The following is a 21,381-nucleotide window of genomic DNA, read 5'->3' as shown; positions in this document are numbered from 1 at the left end:
TGTTCAGGATCCCTGGGCGCTAGAGATAATATCTCAGGGATACCTTCTGGACTTCAAATACTCTCCTCCAAGAGAGAGATTTCATCTGTCAAGATTGTCAACAATCGAGACAAAGAAAGAGGCGTTTCTACGCTGCGTACAAGAGCTCTTGTTAATGGGAGTAATCCATCCAGTTCCACGATCGGAACAGGGACAGGGGTTTTACTCAAATCTGTTTGTGGTTCCCAAAAAAGAGGGAACTTTCAGACCAATCCTGGACTTAAAGATCCTAAACAAATTCCTAAGAGTTTCATCGTTCAAGATGGAGACTATTCGGACAATTTTACCTATGATCCAAGAGGGTCAATACATGACCACTGTAGATTTAAAAGATGCTTACCTTCACATACCGATTCACAAAGATCATTATCGGTACCTAAGGTTTGCCTTCCTAGACAGGCATTACCAGTTTGTGGCTCTTCCATTCGGATTGGCTACAGCTCCAAGAATCTTCACAAAGGTTCTGGGTGCTCTTCTGGCGGTACTAAGACCGCGGGGAATCTCGGTAGCTCCATACCTAGACGACATTCTGATACAAGCTTCAAGCTTTCAAACTGCCAAGTCTCATACAGAGTTAGTGCTGGTATTTCTAAGGTCACATGGATGGAAGGTGAACGAAAAGAAAAGTTCACTCGTTCCACTCACAAGAGTTCCCTTCCTGGGGACTCTTATAGATTCTGTAGAAATGAAGATTTACCTGACAGAGGACAGGCTAACAAGACTTCAAAGTGCTTGCCGCACCCTTCATTCCATTCAACACCCGTCAGTGGCTCAATGCATGGAGGTAATCGGCTTAATGGTAGCGGCAATGGACATAGTACCCTTTGCACGCTTACACCTCAGACCACTGCAACTGTGCATGCTAAGTCAGTGGAATGGGGATTACTCAGACTTATCCCCTTCTCTGAATCTGGATCAAGAGACCAGAAATTCTCTTCTATGGTGGCTTTCTCGGCCACATCTGTCCAGGGGGATGCCATTCAGCAGACCAGACTGGACAATTGTAACAACAGACGCCAGCCTTCTAGGTTGGGGTGCCGTCTGGAATTCTCTGAAGGCTCAGGGACAATGGAGTCAGGAGGAGAGTCTCCTGCCAATAAACATTCTGGAATTGAGAGCAGTTCTCAATGCCCTCCTGGCTTGGCCCCAGTTGACAACTCGGGGGTTCATCAGGTTTCAGTCGGACAACATCACGACTGTAGCTTACATCAACCATCAGGGAGGGACAAGAAGCTCCCTAGCTATGATGGAAGTATCAAAGATAATTTGCTGGGCAGAGTCTCACTCTTGCCACCTGTCAGCAATCCACATCCCGGGAGTGGAGAACTGGGAGGCGGATTTCTTAAGTCGTCAGACTTTTCATCCGGGGGAGTGGGAACTTCATCCGGAGGTCTTTGCCCAAATACTTCGACGTTGGGGCAAACCAGAGATAGATCTCATGGCGTCTCGACAGAACGCCAAGCTTCCTCGTTACGGGTCCAGATCCAGGGATCCAGGAGCAGTCCTGATAGATGCTCTGACAGCACCTTGGGACTTCAGGATGGCTTACGTGTTTCCACCCTTCCCGTTGCTTCCTCGATTGATTGCCAGAATCAAACAAGAGAGAGCATCAGTGATTCTAATAGCACCTGCGTGGCCACGCAGGACTTGGTATGCAGACCTGGTGGACATGTCATCCTGTCCACCTTGGTCTCTACCTCTGAAACAGGACCTTCTGATACAGGGTCCCTTCAAACATCAAAATCTAACTTCTCTGAAGCTGACTTCTTGGAAATTGAACGCTTGATTTTATCAAGACGTGGATTTTCTGAATCAGTTATTGATACCTTAATACAGGCTAGGAAACCTGTTACCAGAAAGATTTACCATAAGATATGGCGTAAATACCTATATTGGTGTGAATCCAAAGGTTACTCTTGGAGTAAGGTTAGGATTCCTAGGATATTGTCTTTTCTACAAGAAGGTTTAGAAAAGGGTTTATCTGCTAGTTCATTAAAGGGACAGATCTCAGCTCTGTCCATTCTGTTACACAAACGTCTGTCAGAAGTTCCTGACGTCCAGGCTTTTTGTCAGGCTTTGGCCAGAATTAAGCCTGTGTTTAAAACTGTTGCTCCACCATGGAGTTTAAACCTTGTTCTTAATGTTTTACAGGGCGTTCCGTTTGAACCCCTTCATTCCATTGATATAAAGTTGTTATCTTGGAAAGTTCTATTTTTAATGGCTATTTCCTCGGCTCGAAGAGTCTCTGAATTATCAGCCTTACATTGTGATTCTCCTTATTTGATTTTTCATTCGGATAAGGTAGTCCTGCGTACTAAACCTGGGTTCTTACCTAAGGTAGTTACTAACAGGAATATCAATCAAGAGATTGTTGTTCCTTCTTTATGCCCAAATCCTTCTTCAAAGAAGGAACGTCTACTGCACAACCTGGATGTAGTCCGTGCTCTAAAATTTTACTTACAGGCAACTAAGGAATTTCGACAAACGTCTTCTCTGTTTGTCATTTACTCTGGGCAGAGGAGAGGTCAAAAAGCTTCCGCTACCTCTCTTTCTTTTTGGCTTCGTAGCATAATTCGTTTAGCTTATGAGACTGCTGGACAGCAGCCTCCTGAAAGAATTACAGCTCATTCTACTAGAGCTGTGGCTTCCACTTGGGCCTTCAAGAATGAGGCCTCTGTTGAACAGATTTGCAAGGCTGCAACTTGGTCTTCGCTTCATACTTTTTCCAAATTTTACAAATTTGACACTTTTGCTTCATCGGAGGCTATTTTTGGGAGAAAGGTTCTTCAGGCAGTGGTTCCTTCTGTATAAAGAGCCTGCCTATCCCTCCCGTCATCCGTGTACTTTTGCTTTGGTATTGGTATCCCAGAAGTAATGATGACCCGTGGACTGATCACACTTAACAGAAGAAAACATAATTTATGCTTACCTGATAAATTCCTTTCTTCTGTAGTGTGATCAGTCCACGGCCCGCCCTGTTTTTAAGGCAGGTAAATATTTTTTAATTTATACTCCAGTCACCACTTCACCCTTGGCTTTTCCTTTCTCGTTGGTCCTTGGTCGAATGACTGGGAGTGACGTAGAGGGGAGGAGCTATATGCAGCTCTGCTGGGTGAATCCTCTTGCACTTCCTGTTGGGGAGGAGTAATATCCCAGAAGTAATGATGACCCGTGGACTGATCACACTACAGAAGAAAGGAATTTATCAGGTAAGCATAAATTATGTTTTCAGATGTGCTGCAGCTCTTAATATAACAACAGATATGATGTCAACACAAGCTGTGCTTGATTGCTTTATTTATAAAAAAAACACATCTTTTAGTCATTCAGTGTTCTTGAGAATTGTGCAATATAAAGGCCTTTTGTGGCCTGATAACATTTTTATAAAAATGGCAACACAACTATATGGTGAATGTAGAGCCCATCTCAGATTTCTTTTTTTGTCATCCCAACCTGGAAATTAAATAATCTTTACCTCTTTAACTAATTGGCCATAAGAAAAAATGTTTTTACCAATACTATGGTTGCTGGGACCTGTCATTATCCTGTGTACTTGAAGAAATGTTCTCAAGTATGCAGGACATTCAAGAATACAGTTACCACATAATTGCTCCTTGAATAACATTTGTTGCACATTTGTACAAAGCAACCAATTAGTTTTCTTCATAGCAATTTCTAAGTTCTACCTGATTCATTCCTCATTTGGAAGAAAAAGTGTAAATATTTGCTCTGTGGATTTTGTCAACTTAAACATACAATGGTGGCATATTATTCCTCCCACAGTCAAGGACAGGACATCATGAAAGCAAAACTGAAATAATCATAATATAGTAGAAAAATACTAAAGGACTTATCAAGACTCCGAATGGTTCATAAGATCAAGCACCTTACTGCTAGGTTCACATGCTCAAATCACACTCAAGGGAGTAATTTCATATATTAGAGCTCATATAGAAATTATCACATATATGGCACATGTTGTTAAGTGTACATGGCTTATATATAGAAAGCTCTAGGTTTGAGTTACGTTAACTGGTTGTTTGAACTGCATTATGAAGCAACTAAGTTGTTAATGACTGGAAACAAACGGACATGGAGCGCAGAGGGAGAAAAGAAAACCGATAATAGTGTAGTACGTCAAAACAATTCATACCTTTTTATTACACATTAAAAAAACAAACCCTTCAAAACGTGACCTCAAACAATATGAGGTATGATTACAGCGTATGGTACAGATGACTCCTCCTATATACCCTGGAGCGCTTTGTATTATATCCCAGATCTTGTGCTTGCTTCCCAGTGCATGCGTCAGCCGTGCAGGCTGAAAAGGATATCCAAAGCGAGAGCTTCTTTTCCAGAGCGGGTTCTCCTCCATTGTGTTTAAACCGAATTGCCGGCAGCGGTTCTAAATATCCAGAGGGGTGTAGAGTTACTGAGCGTTCAAGTGGGCGTGGCCTTACACTTTTCAGAGGCCTCTGACCGGCAATACGGTTTAAACACACTGGAGGAGGGACCCTCTCTGGAAAAGAAGCTCTCGCTTTGGATATCCTTTTCAGCCTGCACGGCTGATGTATGCACTGGGAAGCAAGCACAAGATCTGGGATATAATACAAAGCGCTCCAGGGTATATAGGAAGAGTCATCTGTACCATACGCTGTAATCATACCTCATATTGTTTGAGGTCACGTTTTGAAGGGTTTGTTTTTTTAATGTGTAATAAAATGTATGAATTGTTTTGACGTACTACACTATTATCGTTTTTCTTTTCTCCCTCTGCGCTCCATGTCCGTTTGTTTCCAGTCTATCCATTACAAATCACTGATCCAAACCAGTGACCCTGAGAGGGAGCTGCACAATAGGGAGAAAAACATCTTGCTGTAAACACTGGGACACAGAGACATCAGTGACAGCTAAGTGGGAATATCCTGTATATGAACGTTTAATGTGAACATTGTTCCAAATATGGACTTTGGAATATGTAATAGAATATAAAGTGTGTTTTAATTGAATTTGATGAAATTTAATATTTTTATATTTTTATATCTACTTTCATTCATGTATTTTCATGACCTCTCTTTTGAGTACTTTTGATTTTTTCTTTTATGTGTAGTTTTACTTTTTACTTTTTATTATTATTTGTCTCTAAAAGAGGAATAGTTCTACCAGAATACTTGGCGCTTTTGTTAGGTGATAGTAGTTGTTGGATGTTGTTAATGACATTTTTATTTATCATATATCTTATATATATATATATATATATAGAATAAAGTAGAAAAAAAGTTGCTAGCAGCGGTCTTAAAAGCAATAAGTCTTTATTGAAACATCAAAGGTAAAAAACACTCCAGGAGAGCCACAAATGTGCACACAACATTAGTCCGCTAACATGTTTCGGCCAAGGGCCGTAATCATAGCTACTGGACCTTGCACCTGCGTACCTTAAAAAGGACCAGGATCACCCTGATAGGATAAAAACAAAGTTACACGTTGTGTTGCTGTTTTAACTCATTGAGTACTTTAACATAGAAATACTATATATCAATTAGAAATTATCCATTACACAGAACCTGTCACAGTTTCATATCAAATAGAAGTGGACACAAGCATATAAGACAGAAAATAATTTGATGGAAACTAATTATAAGGTCTTTTACTTTTGATTTATATATATATATATATATATATACTCATTCTATTTCAGTTGTGAAAGTGACAAAAAATTCCTGTGTTTGTAGTAAATTCTTGGACATTTTTCCATTAGAGGACCATTAAAATGCATAATCACAAATTCCTAACACAAAGAATGTGTGCATATAATTAAATTTAAATTGCATGCTCTACCTGAATCATGAAAGTTTAAAGTAATTCTGACTTTAGTGTACATTCATGAAAATTTAGAGAAAATTTAAATTTACATAAGCATACATTTCTTAAGCTTATTGTATTTAGTACAGTTTAACTTACTATTGCAATTCTTTATTTCCCTTTTCTTGATAGACTGGTAGAGTACCTTCAAGCCATGAGAAACTTTTTCCTCCTTGAAGCTGGGGACACAATGTATGATTTTTATACAGCCATTTTTGACAAAATAAGAGAAAAAGAGCCATGGCAAAATGTATCTTTTCTAAATGTGCAACTCCAGGAAGCAGTAGGTCAACGATACCCTGAGGACGGTTCACGGTAAATAATTGCTCAAAAGGGCATCCGTTTTATTCTGCTTGCTGTCAAAAGAGAGCAAACTTGGTTTTAAGTCTCTATGAAAAGTGTTAATTTTCCTCCAAAATTCAGAAATATGAGCTTTAGTGTAATTTCCACTGACTCCTTATATTGTCAGATCTTATGTCATCTTGCATTTTCTACCTTTTTTCCCTCTTCATTCTTTACCTTCTTAGTAAACACTTTTCTGCCCAGAAGGCAATAAACTGATATCCATCTCCCACCCTTTAGGTATCCTTTGCTCTCAGAAATGTATTTGCTGTTGTAAAGTTTACACTCTTCACTTAAATGTAAAAACTAGCTGTAATCCTAGAAATCTCAATTCCACCATTTGTAACTGCTGATATTTCTCCTAATGCATGCACCTAAATTATTCCCATCTCATTTAGCAATGTCTTCCCAATAAACAATTTACTGTACACACCCTTTGCCTTTATTTTAAATCTTCTCATTTGTAACTTACACATTTCTCTTGTTAAGTGTATCCAGTCCACGGATCATCCATTACTTGTGGGATATTCTCCTTCCCAACAGGAAGTTGCAAGAGGATCACCCACAGCAGAGCTGCTATATAGCTCCTCCCCTCACTGCCATATCCAGTCATTCTCTTGCAACTCTCAACAAAGATGGAGGTAGTAAGAGGAGAGTGGTGTATTATAGTTAGTTTTTTAACTTCAATCAAAAGTTTGTTATTTTTAAATGGTACCGGAGTGTACTGTTTTATCTCAGGCAGCATTAGAAGAAGAATCTGCCTGCGGTTTCTATGATCTTAGCAGAAGTAACTAAGATCCACTGCCGTTCTCACATATTCTGAGGAGTGAGGTAACTTCAGAGGGGGAATGGCGTGCAGGTTATCTTGCAATAAGGTATGTGCAGTTAACATATTTCTAGGGATGGAATTTGCTAGAAAAATGCTGCTGATACCGGATTAATGTAAGTTAAGCCTAAATACAGTGATTTAATAGCGACTGGTATCAGGCTTATTACCAGAGATGCATACTCTTATAAAAGTGCAATATAAAATGTTTGCTGGCATGTTTAATCATTTTTATATATGCTTGGTGATAAAACTTATTGGGGCCTAGTTTTTTTCCACATGGCTGGCTTGATTTTTGCCTAGAAACAGTTTCCTGAGGCTTTCCACTGTTGAAATATGAGTGGGAGGGGCCTATTTTAGCACTTTTCTGCGCAGCTAAAATTACTGACAGAGACATCCAGCTTCCCTCTGCATGATACAGGACATCTCTGAAGGGCTCAAAAGGCTTCAAAAGTCGCGTTTGAGGAGGGTAACAACCACAGTAGATCTGTGGCAGTTGTGACTAGTTTTAAAAACGTTTTTTTCATTTATTATTCAATTTTTGGAATTAAGGGGTTAATCATCCATTTGCAAGTGGGTGCAATGCTCTGCTAAATTGTTACATACACTGTAAAAATTTCGTTAGCTTTTTTTCACTGTTATTTCAAATTTTGACAAAATTTGTTTTTCTTAAAGGCACAGTAATGTTTTTTTATATTGCTTGTTAACTTGTTTTAAAGTGTTTTCCAAGCTTGCTAGTCTGTACAAACATGTCTGACACAGAGGAAACTACTTGTTCATTATGTTTAAAAGCCATGGTGGAGCCCCATAGGAGAATGTGTACTAAATGTATTTATTTCACCTTAAACAGTAAAGATCAGTCTTTATCTTTAAAAGAATTGTCACCAGAGGGTTCTGTCGAGGGGGAAGTTATGCCGACTAACTCTCCCCACGTGTCGGACCCTTTGCCTCCCGTTCAAGGGACGTACGCTAATATGGCGCCAAGTACATCAGGGACGCCCATAGCGATTACTTTGCAGGACATGGCTGCGATCATGGATAATACCCTGTCAGCGGTATTAGCCAGATTGCCTGAATTAAGAGGCAAGCGCGATAGCTCTGGGGTTTAGACGAGATACAGAGCGCGTAGATGCTGTAAGGGCCATGTCTGATACTGCGTCACAATATGCAGAACCTGAGGACGGAGAGCTTCAGTCTGTGGGTGACATCTCTGACTCGGGGAAACCTGATTCAGAGATTTCTAATTTTAAATTTAAGCTTGAGAACCTCCGTGTATTGCTTGGGGAGGTGTTAGCTGCTCTGAATGACTGTGACACAATTGCAGTGCCAGAGAAATTGTGTAGACTGGATAAATACTATGCAGTGCCGGTGTGTACTGATGTTTTTCCAATACCTAAAAGGTTTACAGAAATTATTAGTAAGGAGTGGGATAGACTTGGTGTGCCATTTCCACCCCCCCCTCCTATATTTAGAAAAATGTTTCCCATAGACGCCACTACACGGGACTTATGGCAGACGGTCCCTAAGGTGGAGGGAGCAGTTTCTACTTTAGCAAAGCGTACCATTATCCCGGTTGAGGACAGTTGTGCGTTTTCAGATCCAATGGATAAAAAATTAGAGGGTTACCTTAAGAAAATGTTTATTCAACAAGGTTTTATTTTACAGCCCCTTGCATGCATTGCGCCTGTCACTGCTGCGGCGGCATTCTGGTTTGAGGCCATGGAAGAGGCCATCCATACAGCTCCATTGACTGAAATCATTGACAAGCTTAGAACACTTAAGCTAGCTAACTCATTTGTTTCTGATGCCATTGTTTATTTGACTAAACTAACGGCTAAGAATTCCGGATTCGCCATCCAGGCGCGTAGGGCGCTATGGCTTAAATCCTGGTCAGCTGACGTGACTTCGAAGTCTAAATTACTCAACATTCCTTTCAAGGGGCAGACCATATTCGGGCCTGGTTTGAAAGAGATTATTGCTGACATTACTGGAGGTAAGGGTCATACCCTTCCTCAGGACAGGGCCAAATCAAGGGCCAAACAGTCTAATTTTCGTACCTTTCGAAATTTCAAGGCAGGTGCAGCATCAACTTCCTCTGCTTCAAAACAAGAGGGAACTTTTGCTCAATCCAAGCAGGCCTGGAAATCTAACCAGTCCTGGAACAAGGGCAAGCAGGCTAGAAAGCCTGCTGCTGCCTCCAAGACAGCATGAAGGAACGGCCCCCTATACGGCAACGGATCTAGTGGGGGGCAGACTTTCTCTCTTCACCCAGGCGTGGGCAAGAGATGTTCAGGATCCCTGGGCGTTGGAGATCATATCTCAGGGATATCTTCTGGACTTCAAAGCTTCTCCTCCACAAGGGAGATTTCACCTTTCAAGAATATCTGCAAACCAGATAAAGAAAGAGGCATTCCTACGCTGCATGCAAGACCTCCTAGTAATGGGAGTGATCCATCCAGTTCCGCGGACGGAACAAGGACAGGGTTTTTATTCAAATCTGCTTGTGGTTCCCAAAAAAGAGGGAACCTTCAGACCAATTTTGGATCTAAAGATCTTAAACAAATTCCTCAGAGTTCCATCATTCAAGATGGAAACTATTCGAACCATCTTACCCATGATCCAAGAGGGTCAGTACATGACCACAGTGGACTTAAAGGATGCCTACCTTCACATTCCGATTCACAAGAATCATCATCGGTTCCTGAGATTTGCCTTTCTAGACAGGCATTACCAATTTGTAGCTCTTCCCTTCGGGTTGGCTACAGCCCCAAGAATTTTCACAAAGGTTCTGGGCTCTCTTCTGGCGGTTCTAAGACCGCGAGGCATAGCGGTGGCTCCTTATCTAGACGACATCCTGATACAGGCGTCAAGCTTTCAAATTGCCAAGTCTCATACAGAGATAGTTCTGGCATTTCTGAGGTCGCATGGGTGGAAAGTGAACGAAGAAAAGAGTTCTCTATCTCCTCTCACAAGGGTTTCCTTCCTAGGGACTCTTATAGATTCTGTAGAAGTGAAAATTTACCTGACGGAGTCCAGGTTATCAAAACTTCTAAATGCTTGCCGTGTTCTTCACTCCACTCCGCGCCCTACTGTGGCTCAGTGCATGGAGGTAATCGGCTTAATGGTAGCGGCAATGGACATAGTGCCATTTGCGCACCTGCATCTCAGACCGCTGCAATTATGCATGCTCAGTCAGCGGAATGGGGATTACACAGATTTGTCCCCTCTACTAAATCTGTATCAGGAAACCAGAGATTCTCTTCTCTGGTGGTTATCTCGGGTCCACCTGTCCAAGGGTATGACCTTTCGCAGACCAGATTGGACGATTGTAACAACAGATGCCAGCCTTCTAGGTTGGGGTGCAGTCTGGAACTCCCTGAAGGCTCAGGGATCGTGGACTCAGGAGGAGAAACTCCTCCCAATAAATATTCTGGAGTTAAGAGCAATATTCAATGCTCTTCTAGCTTGGCCTCAGTTAGCAACCCTGAGGTTCATCAGATTTCAGTCGGACAACATCACGACTGTGGCTTACATCAACCATCAAGGGGGAACCAGGAGTTCCCTAGCGATGTTAGAAGTCTCCAAGATAATTCGCTGGGCAGAGTCTCGCTCTTGCCACCTATCAGCAATCCATATCCCAGGTGTAGAGAACTGGGAGGCGGATTTTCTAAGTCGTCAGACTTTTCATCCGGGGGAGTGGGAACTCCATCCGGAGGTGTTTGCTCAATTGGTTCATCGTTGGGGCAAACCAGAACTGGATCTTATGGCGTCTCGCCAGAACGCCAAGCTTCCTTGTTACCAATCCAGGTCCAGGGACCCAGAAGCGACGCTGATAGATGCTCTAGCAGCTCCTTGGTTCTTCAACCTGGCTTATGTGTTTCCACCGTTTCCTCTGCTCCCTCGTCTGATTGCCAAAATCAGACAGGAGAGGGCATCAGTGATTCTGATAGCGCCTGCATGGCCACGCAGGACCTGGTATGCAGACCTACTGGACATGTCATCCTTTCCACCATGGACTCTGCCTCTGAGACAAGACCTTCTCATACAAGGTCCTTTCAATCATCCGAATCTAATTTCTCTGAGACTGACTACATGGAGATTGAACGCTTGATCCTATCAAAGCGTGGCTTCTCCGAGTCAGTCATTAATACCTTAATACAGGCACGAAAGCCTGTCACCAGGAAAATCTACCACAAGATATGGCGTAAATATCTTCATTGGTGTGAATCCAAGAATTACTCATGGAGTAGGGTTAGGATTCCTAGGATATTGTCCTTCCTCCAATAGGGTTTGGACAAAGGATTATCAGCTAGTTCTTTGAAGGGACAGATTTCTGCTCTGTCTATTCTTTTACACAAGCGTCTGGCAGAAGTTCCAGACGTTCAGGCATTTTGTCAGGCATTAGTTAGAATTAAGCCTGTGTTTAAACCTGTTGCTCCTCCATGGAGCTTAAACTTGGTTCTTAAAGTTCTTCAATGGGTTCCGTTTGAACCCCTTCATTCTATTGATATCAAACTTCTATCATGGAAAGTTCTTTTTCTGATGGCTATTTCCTCAGCTCGAAGAGTCTCTGAGTTATCTGCCTTACATTGTGATTCTCCTTATCTGATCTTTCATTCAGATAAAGTAGTTCTACGTACAAAACCTGGGTTTTTACCCAAGGTGGTTTCTAACAAGAATATCAATCAAGAGATTGTTGTTCCATCATTATGTCCTAATCCTTCTTCAAAGAAGGAATGTCTTTTGCATAATCTAGACGTAGTCCGTGCCTTGAAGTTTTACTTACAAGCGACTAAAGATTTTCGTCAAACATCTAACCTGTTTGTTGTTTACTCTGGACAGAGGAGAGGTCAAAAGTCCTCGGCAACCTCTCTTTCTTTTTGGCTTCGGAGTATAATCCGTTTAGCCTATGAGACTGCTGGACAGCAGCCCCCTGAAAGGATTACAGCTCATTCCACTAGAGCTGTGGCTTCCACCTGGGCCTTTAAAAAATGAGGCTTCTATTGAACAGATTTGCAAGGCTGCGACTTGGTCTTCGCTTCATACTTTTTCCAAATTTTACAAATTTGATACTTTTGCTTCTTCGGAGGCTGTTTTTGGGAGAAAGGTTCTACAGGCAGTGGTTCCTGCCTTGTCCCTCCCATCATCCGTGTACTTTAGCTTTGGTATTGGTATCCCACAAGTAATGGGTGATCCGTGGACTGGATACACTTAACAAGAGAAAACATAATTTATGCTTACCTAATAAATGTATTTCTCTTGTAGTGTATCCAGTCCACGGCCCGCCCTGTCCTTTTAAGGCAGGTCTAAATTTTTATTAAACTACAGTCACCACTGCACCCTATGGTTTCTCCTTTCTCGGCTTGTTTCGGTCGAATGACTGGATATGGCAGTGAGGGGAGGAGCTATATAGCAGCTCTGCTGTGGGTGATCCTCTTGCAACTTCCTGTTGGGAAGGAGAATATCCCACAAGTAATGGATGATCCGTGGACTGGATACACTACAAGAGAAATAAATTTATCAGGTAAGCATAAATTATGTTTTTTTGTGAATTAACATCAAAATTCATAGATCCCTTTGCTCCCTACTCTCTGTACTTTGTTTCCTGATACCAAGCCCTTAATCTTCCTTTTACAACATACAATTATATTGTCCTGAGTTCACTTCTTCAGTTCACATCCTCTTCTGTCTCAAAATGTAAGTATTCTCCTACTTATCATGATAGGAACACTAGACCTCACCATGATCCAACTCCCAGCATGCTCTTGCCTCTTACAAAACCTATGGGCTCATAAAACTGTAGCTATGATTAGCTATTCTCTTTCTCTCAAATATCCCCTTTCTTCTCAGCTTCAGCCTTTTCATGTCCTGGTTTGTCTCACAAAATAACATTATGTTAACCACAAATAAAGACAAGCTATTCTAACAAAATGTATCTTGTGACAGAGCCTATATTTTGTGGCCTTGTGCTGACACTGTAACCCAAGATATGTTAGACACATACTGTTAACCACCCAATAAGTGGAAAAAATGGCAGATGACCTTGTGTGCCATGGGTTGTATAAAGAAGGCTTTGTTTCCATATAAAGTCTAGAGAATGACACTTTTTTTTAAGGAACTATATTGCTTTATGTTGCAGTCCCATTTCCATGTATTGTTTTTTACGGTTTCACTTTGATGTCCCTTAAAAGGATTGTAAAGTTAAATGATTTAAAGCCCAGTATTTAAAAATACTCTTTAAAACATGGGCACTGTAAGTCATTAAACTTTACAATGAAGCTTCTTTTTAAAAATACTTACCTTTTTGTTACTGTAAATACACTGACGATCCTCCGCCCGCATCTCCTTCAGTATTGAGCAGATCGATGACAAATCCGGCTTCCTCCAATCATTGTATACCCCCTTTGGTATCCAGCTCGTTGTAAGCTACCTGTATTTTTCTAAGTACCTCAACGCATTGTTGTTCACAGTGACAATGAAAGTATTCTTCTATTTTTATCCTCGCACACAAGCTACTTAAAAGAAATTGAACTATCATTTATATTAAAACGTGGATTGGCCTAACTCTCAATTGCTATCCAGTCAAATCGAGACTTTGTATGTACATAAAGGTGGAATATACTGTGGTTCTTATCTTGTGTTTTTACCTTTTGTATGATTTGAAGCATACATTTTTAACATAGCTCTAAATATATCCTGCTGATAAATATCAATGTCAAGGGAGACGTCCCTGTCTGTATATACTTTTTAGACATATAATACCCTGTGCATCTATGTGTTTTTAGAAATGTATGTGATAACTTTTCCCCATGTGATTTTTTTTTTTTTAGGAGCAGTTTGCTCAAATAAATTGATTATATATTTTATACTACTATCAGCCTCCAGGTATCTTTGCTGTTTAGCGCTTTGACCATTTTTTTTTTTTTTGTACTAATAAAATCATATATCTATCTGGGAAGAGATATATTGAGACAAAGCTAAAGATACCTATTTATATCGCTAGTGCTATATTTGTTTTCCCTTTGGCATCCAGCTTGTGAGGCATACAACGATTGGAGGAAGCCGTATCGTCATTGATATGTTAAATACTGAAGGAGATGCGGGCAGAGGTTCAGCGGTAAATTTACCATAACAAAAAGATAATTCTTTTAAAAAAAGAAGCATTATTGTAAAGTGTAATGACTTACAGTGCCCATATTTTTAAAAGTATTTTTAAATACTGGGCTTTAAGTCAATCAACTTTACAATTACTTTAACCCCTTAGTGACCGAGGACGTGCAGGGTACGTCTGAAAAAAAAAGGCAGTTAACGCCTGACGACGTACCCTGCACGTCCTCGGCTAAAGTGAGTGCTGGAAGCGATCAAGATCGCTTCCAGGCACTATTACAGTACTGCAGGGATGCCTCGATGTCTGGGCATCCCTGTAGTGCTGTTACGGAGTGCCGGGACCGGAGCGATCACTCCCCCTTGAGTGATCACTTCCGGTTTTGCTCCACGTGGAGCCCGGCAGTGCAGCAGAGCATCGGAAGCGATCGGACACGCTTCCGATGCTCTGCTAGTGTGCTAAGTGCCTCGGTGGGTCGAGGCACTTAGTTAGTATATAAATAAAATAAATAATTGGAATAAATAAATAAAATATAAAATAAAAAAGCCCCACATATAGCGCCCCCCCCCCCTCCCCCATGAGGCTTCCAAAATGGCGATGCCCGGTGCATCATGGGGCCTCTGGGGGTGTCCCTAGCTTGTCTCACCATAGGGGCAAGCTAGGGTCACCCAATCTGAGCCTTCTTAGAAAAAAAAAAAATAATAATAAAATCTCCCATTTGTCTGATCAGGTCAATATTTGTAAATATTGACTCTGATCAGTGTGGATCTCCCTCCCTCTCCTCACTTGCTATTTTGTTGGAGAGAGAGAGAGACCTGTATTTCAGCAGAGAGAGATTTATTTCTTTTATTTGTTAAAAAATTTAAAATCCAAAGGCTCTTTTCAGAGCCATTAACCCCTAGCTTGCCAGTGATCACTATAAATCACTGGCAGTAGCACAGCTGCACTTTTTTTTTGCTGTCTGTGCATTTTTTTAGGGGTTAATTTTTGTTGTTGTATTTTTTTTTAAAAACCCAAAGGCTCCTTTCAGAGCCATTTAGCTAATTTAATTTAATTTAAAGACTATTTAACCCCTAGCTTGCCAGTGATCGCTATACATCACTGGCATTAGCATAGCTGTACTTTTTTGCTGTCTGTGCATTTTTTAGGGGTTAATTTTTGTTGTTGTAATTTTTTAAAAACCTAAACGCTCCTTTCAGAGCCATTTAGCTAATTTAATTTAATTTAAATAGTATTTAACCCCTAGCTTGCCAGTGATCGCTATAAATCACTGGCATTAGCATAGCTGTACTTTTTTGCTGTCTGTGCATTTTTTTAGGGGTTAATTTTTGTTGTTGTAATTTTTTAAAAACCCAAAGGCTCCTTTCAGAGCCATTTAGCTAATTTAATTTAAAGACTATTTAACCCCTAGCTTGCCAGTGATCGCTATAAATCACTGGCATTAGCATAGCTGTACTTTTTTGCTGTCTGTGCATTTTTTTAGGGGCTAATTTTTGTTGTTGTAATTTTTTAAAAACCCAAAGGCTCCTTTCAGAGCCATTTAGCTAATTTAATTTAAAGAGTATTTAACCCCTAGCTTGCCAGTGATCGCTATAAATCACTGGCATTAGCATAGCTGTACTTTTTTTTAAAAAAAACCCAAAGGCCATTTAGTTAATTTAATTTAATTTAAAGAGTATTTAACCCCTAGCTTGCCAGTGATCGCTATATAGCTGTACTTTTTTTAAAAAAAACCCAAAGGCCATTTAGTTAATTAATTAATTTTGGTTTTCTGTGACAGATACAAAAATGTCACAGAAAAGATATAGTGCTGAGGAGGCGTATGCCATCCTTGCGTCAGTCAGATGCCTCTATGTCTGACTCAGACCCCAATTTTGACCCTGCCATATGCTCAGATACATCATTAGATGCAGTCTCAACTGATAGTGATGTATCTGTGGCTGCTAGCCCCCCTGCCAGCCCCCCTGCTAGCCCCCCTGCCAGCCCCCCTGCTAGAAGGAGGCGTGTTGCTGCCATTGCCGCTGAAGAGTGGGTAACGCCTCATCTCCAGAGGCCAGATATCCCACCCTTCACAGCAAATGCTGGCATAAATATAGATGTGGCAGGTTTTAGCCCCCAACAGTTTCTGGAGGTGTTTCTGGGTGATGATGTATTGGGGAACATTGTCGCCCAAACTAATTTATATGCCCATCAGTACCGTGCTGCAAAGCCTGAAACATATTTGGCAAAGCAGCAATGGGCCCCCATCAATGTGCCAGAATTTAAAAAATTCTGGGCATTGACTATGCTGATGGGCATCATAAAGAAACCCTCTGTTCGCTCCTACTGGAGCAGTAGCCCCATCTGCTCTACCCCCATTTTCTCCCAGAGTATGTCGAGGCAGAGATATGAAATGATTCTTCATTTCATGCACTTCAGCGACAACAGCCTGTGCCCCCCTAGGGAGCATACCAATTTGACAGGCTGTATAAAATCCGCCCCCTGATTACCCACTTTTCTGCCAGGTTTGCAGAGGCTTATACACCTGGAAGGAATATATGCGTTGATGAATCCCTGATGAAGTATAAGGGAAGGCTGGGATTCAAGCAGTATATTCCTTCCAAGCACTCCAGGTATGGGGTAAAGGTGTATAAGCTCTGTGAGAGCGAGACTGGGTATACTCAGGCCTTCCGGGTGTATGAGGGAAAGGATAGCCACCTTGACCCTCCAGGTTGCCCAGAACATATGGGAACCACTGGCAAGATTGTCTGGGACCTGATATTACCCCTAATGAACAAAGGGTATCACTTGTACTTAGACAATTATTATACAAGTGTCCTTTTGTTCAAGCTACTGTATTGCTTTGATACAGTAGCTTGCGGTACTATTAAAAAGAACCGCAAAGGTTTCCCAGGACAACTTGTACGCACCCGGCTACGAAGGGGGGAGACCTCAGCTCTGCGCCAAGAGGAGCTGTTGGCACTTAAGTACAGGGACAAGAAGGATGTATACCTTCTTACCACCATCCACACAGAGAGGACGGTGGCGGTCTCTGTACGTGGCAGAGCTGAGATCATAAGGAAGCCAGTGTGCATCAAGTCTTATAACCGACATATGGGTGGGGTTGATCTGGCAGATCAGCTGCTGCAGCCCTACCTAATTATGCGGAAGACAAGGGCCTGGTACAAAAAGGTTGCAATTTACCTAATGCAGATTGCAACCCACAACGCTTTTTTGTTGTTCAAAAAAGCAAACCCCGGAATGAAACAGACTTTTTTACAATTTCAGCTCCAGATCATTTCGGGGATTTTGTACCATGATGCACCTGCTCCCCGGGCGGTGATGGGAGAGAGCAGAGTTGGGGCTACTCATTTTATTTTTAAAATCCCCCCTACTGCCGCAAAGCAGAGACCACAAAAAAATGCAGAGTCTGTACCAAGAGGGGGGCAGAGAAGGGACACTGTATATCACTGTCCTGATTGCCCTGGACAGCCTGGACTCTGCATTGGGGACTGCTTCAAGCGGTACCATACAATGGTCAATTTTTAAAAAATAAATACATTTGCTGTTATTTTTTTTTTGTTATGTTTACTGTTAAATTTTTTGTTGTTATTTTTTTACTTTTAATGTGCCAGATTTTTACATTTCACTAATATATGTTTTTTTCTAAAATGGGGCTGTTCTTCTTCTTTTTTTTTTTACAAAAACCCCTGTCAAACCTATGCATGGGGGACATAGGTGTTCTCAAGGTGCCTTGCAGAAAACAACCTGTAGTATTTTTTTTGCACTAACTTACAACAGTCTCTCCTAAATCATAGTCAAAAAGCAATGTGTGTGTAAAAATGAAAATTGAAAAAATGCCACCATACACTTTCTCCAATTTTTTTTAGCTAAAACAGTTACTTCAAATGCATCAAAGCACACCATATACAATACCTTGGGGTGTCAACATTTCAAAAATATGCACATTCATGGCAATAAATAAAAGTGGGGTTTACAATAGGCCCCAAACTAAAGATAGGCCTATCAGAAGAAATACTCTCACTTAATAACTAAAATCACAAGTCATAAAATTGTAACATAACCTTCCCAAAATCCTGGCAAACCTATGCATGGGGGGCATAGGTGTACTCAGGGTGCCTAGCAGAAAACAACCTGAAGTATTTTTTTGCACTAACTTACAACAGTCTCTCCTAAATCATAGTCAAAAAGCAATGTGTGTGTAAAAATGAAAATTGAAAAAATGCCACCATACACTTTCTCCAATTTTTTTTAGCTAAAACAGTTACTTCAAATGCATCAACGCACACCATATACAATACCTTGGGGTGTCAACATTTCAAAAATATGCACATTCATGGAAACAAATAAATTGGGGTATGTTAAAATACCCCCAAAAAGACAATAGGCAAAGAAAATATGTTAAATGTGAAAAAAAAATCACAAACGCATGTTGGACATTTGGCATTACACCCCCCGAACAAGCCAAGAAACTTATGCATAGGTGGTATCACTGTACTCAGGAGATGTTGGTGAACACATATTGGGGTCTTCTTTGGCAGTAACACATAACAGGAGCTGAGAATTCATGTCTAAAGTACAATGTGTGTGAAAAATAACACACAAAAAATGACTGCCTAATAGTTTGACAAAGAATTAGTGCATGGAAAGTGTTAAAATACCAGCATTTGAAATACCCTAGGGTGTCTACTTTTCAAAAATATATGGTTTGATGGGGGTAAATTACATTGGCCGGCTTCAGAAATGTCCTACATAGGACATGGGTGCATGGGATGTGAAAATTCCAAGTTGAAAAACTGGAATGCGCCCCCTAAAAATAAGGCCTTTTAGCCCCCAGAGAACCCAACACACCTATACATGGGTGGTATCACTGTACTCAGGAGATGTTGTTGAATACATATTGAGGTTTTTTTTGGCAGTAACACATAACAGGGACTGAGAATATATGCCTAAAGTACAACGTGTGTGAAAAATAACACAAAAAAATGACTACCCAAAAGTTTGACAAAGACTAATGGTTGAAATAGTGCATGGAAAGTGTTAAAATACCAGCATTTGAAATACCCTAGGGTGTCTACTTTTCAAAAATATATGGTTTGATGGGGGTAATTTACATTGGCTGGCTTCAGAAATGTCCCAAATAGGACATGGGTGCATGATGACAGATGTGAAAATTCCAAGTTGAAAAACTGGAATGCGCCCCCTAAAATTAAGGCCTTTTAGCCCCCAGAGAACCCGACACACCTATACATGGGGGGTATCACTGTACTCAGGAGATGTTGTTGAATACATATTGAGGTTTTTTTTTGGCAGTAACACATAACAGGGACTGAGAATATATGCCTAAAGTACAATGTGTGTGAAAAATAATGCAAAAAAATGACTACCTAAAAGTTTGACAAAGACTAGTGGTTGAATTAGTGCATGGAAAGTGTTAAAATACCAGCATTTGAAATACCCTAGGGTGTCTACTTTTCAAAAATATATGGTTTGATGGGGGTAATTTACATTGGCCGGCTTCAGAAATGTCCCAAATAGGACATGGGTGCATGATGACAGATGTGAAAATTCCAAGTTGAAAAACTGGAATGCGCCCCCTAAAATGAAGGCCTTTTAGCCCCCAGAGAACCCGACACACCTATACATGGGGGGTATCACTGTACTCAGGAGATGTTGTTGAATACATATTGAGGTTTTTTTTGGCAGTAACACATAACAGGGACTGAGAATATATGCCTAAAGTACAATGTGTGTGAAAAAGAATGCAAAAAAATGACTACCTAAAAGTTTGACAAAGACTAGTGGTTGAATTAGTGCATGGAAAGTGTTAAAATACCAGCATTTGAAATACCCTAGGGTGTCTACTTTTCAAAAATATATGGTTTGATGGGGGTAATTTACATTGGCCGGCTTCAGAAATGTCCCAAATAGGACATGGGTGCATGATGACAGATGTGAAAATTCCAAGTTGAAAAACTGGAATGCGCCCCCTAAAATTAAGGCCTTTTAGCCCCCAGAGAACCCGACACACCTATACATGGGGGGTATCACTGTACTCAGGAGATGTTGTTGAATACATATTGAGGTTTTTTTGGCAGTAACACATAACAGGGACTGAGAATATATGCCTAAAGTACAATGTGTGTGAAAAAGAATGCAAAAAAATGACTACCTAAAAGTTTGACAAAGACTAGTGGTTGAATTAGTGCATGGAAAGTGTTAAAATACCAGCATTTGAAATACCCTAGGGTGTCTACTTTTCAAAAATATATGGTTTGATGGGGGTAATTTACATTGGCCGGCTTCAGAAATGTCCCAAATAGGACATGGGTGCATGATGACAGATGTGAAAATTCCAAGTTGAAAAACTGGAATGCGCCCCCTAAAATTAAGGCCTTTTAGCCCCCAGAGAACCCGACACACCTATACATGGGGGGTATCACTGTACTCAGGAGATGTTGTTGAATACATATTGAGGTTTTTTTTGGCAGTAACACATAACAGGGACTGAGAATATATGCCTAAAGTACAATGTGTGTGGAAAAATAATGCAAAAAAATGACTACCTAAAAGTTTGACAAAGACTAGTGGTTGAATTAGTGCATGGAAAGTGTTAAAATACCAGCATTTGAAATACCCTAGGGTGTCTACTTTTCAAAAATATATGGTTTGATGGGGGTAATTTACATTGGCCGGCTTCAGAAATGTCCCAAATAGGACATGGGTGCATGATGACAGATGTGAAAATTCCAAGTTGAAAAACTGGAATGCGCCCCCTAAAATTAAGGCCTTTTAGCCCCCAGAGAACCCGACACACCTATACATGGGGGGTATCACTGTACTCAGGAGATGTTGTTGAATACATATTGAGGTTTTTTTTGGCAGTAACACATAACAGGGACTGAGAATCCATGCCTAAAGTACAATGCGTGTGAAAAATAACACACCAAAATGACTACCCAAAAGTTTGACAAAGACTGGTGGTTGAATTAGTGCATGCAAAGTGTTAAAATACCAGCATTTGAAATACCCTAGGGTGTCTACTTTTTAAAAATATATGGTTTGATGGGGGTAATTTGCATTGTCCGGCTTCAGAAATGTCCCAAATAGGACATGGGTGCATGACGACAGATGTGAAAATTCCAAATTAAAAAACTGGAATGCGCCCCCTAAAAATAAGGCCTTTTAGCCCCCAGAGAACCCAACA

General features: G+C 40.8%; 1 protein-coding gene across 1 annotated transcript in view; it reads left to right on the top strand.

The window, feature by feature from the left end:
• TUBGCP5 (tubulin gamma complex associated protein 5) overlaps window positions 1-21,381 on the top strand; it is a 128,004-nt gene that overhangs the window by 44,179 nt on the left and 62,444 nt on the right. Inside the window, exon 16 of the mRNA XM_053705463.1 lies at window positions 6,034-6,216. Within this exon, the coding sequence (XP_053561438.1) occupies window positions 6,034-6,216 (183 nt within the window). The remainder of the gene's footprint in view (window positions 1-6,033; window positions 6,217-21,381) is intronic.

This window comes from Bombina bombina, chromosome 3 (genome assembly GCF_027579735.1).
Source record: "Bombina bombina isolate aBomBom1 chromosome 3, aBomBom1.pri, whole genome shotgun sequence".
Taxonomy (NCBI): Eukaryota; Metazoa; Chordata; class Amphibia; order Anura; family Bombinatoridae; genus Bombina; species Bombina bombina.
The sequence above is the reverse complement of the archived record's forward strand: the minus strand, read 5'-3'. Positions and strand labels throughout refer to the sequence as shown.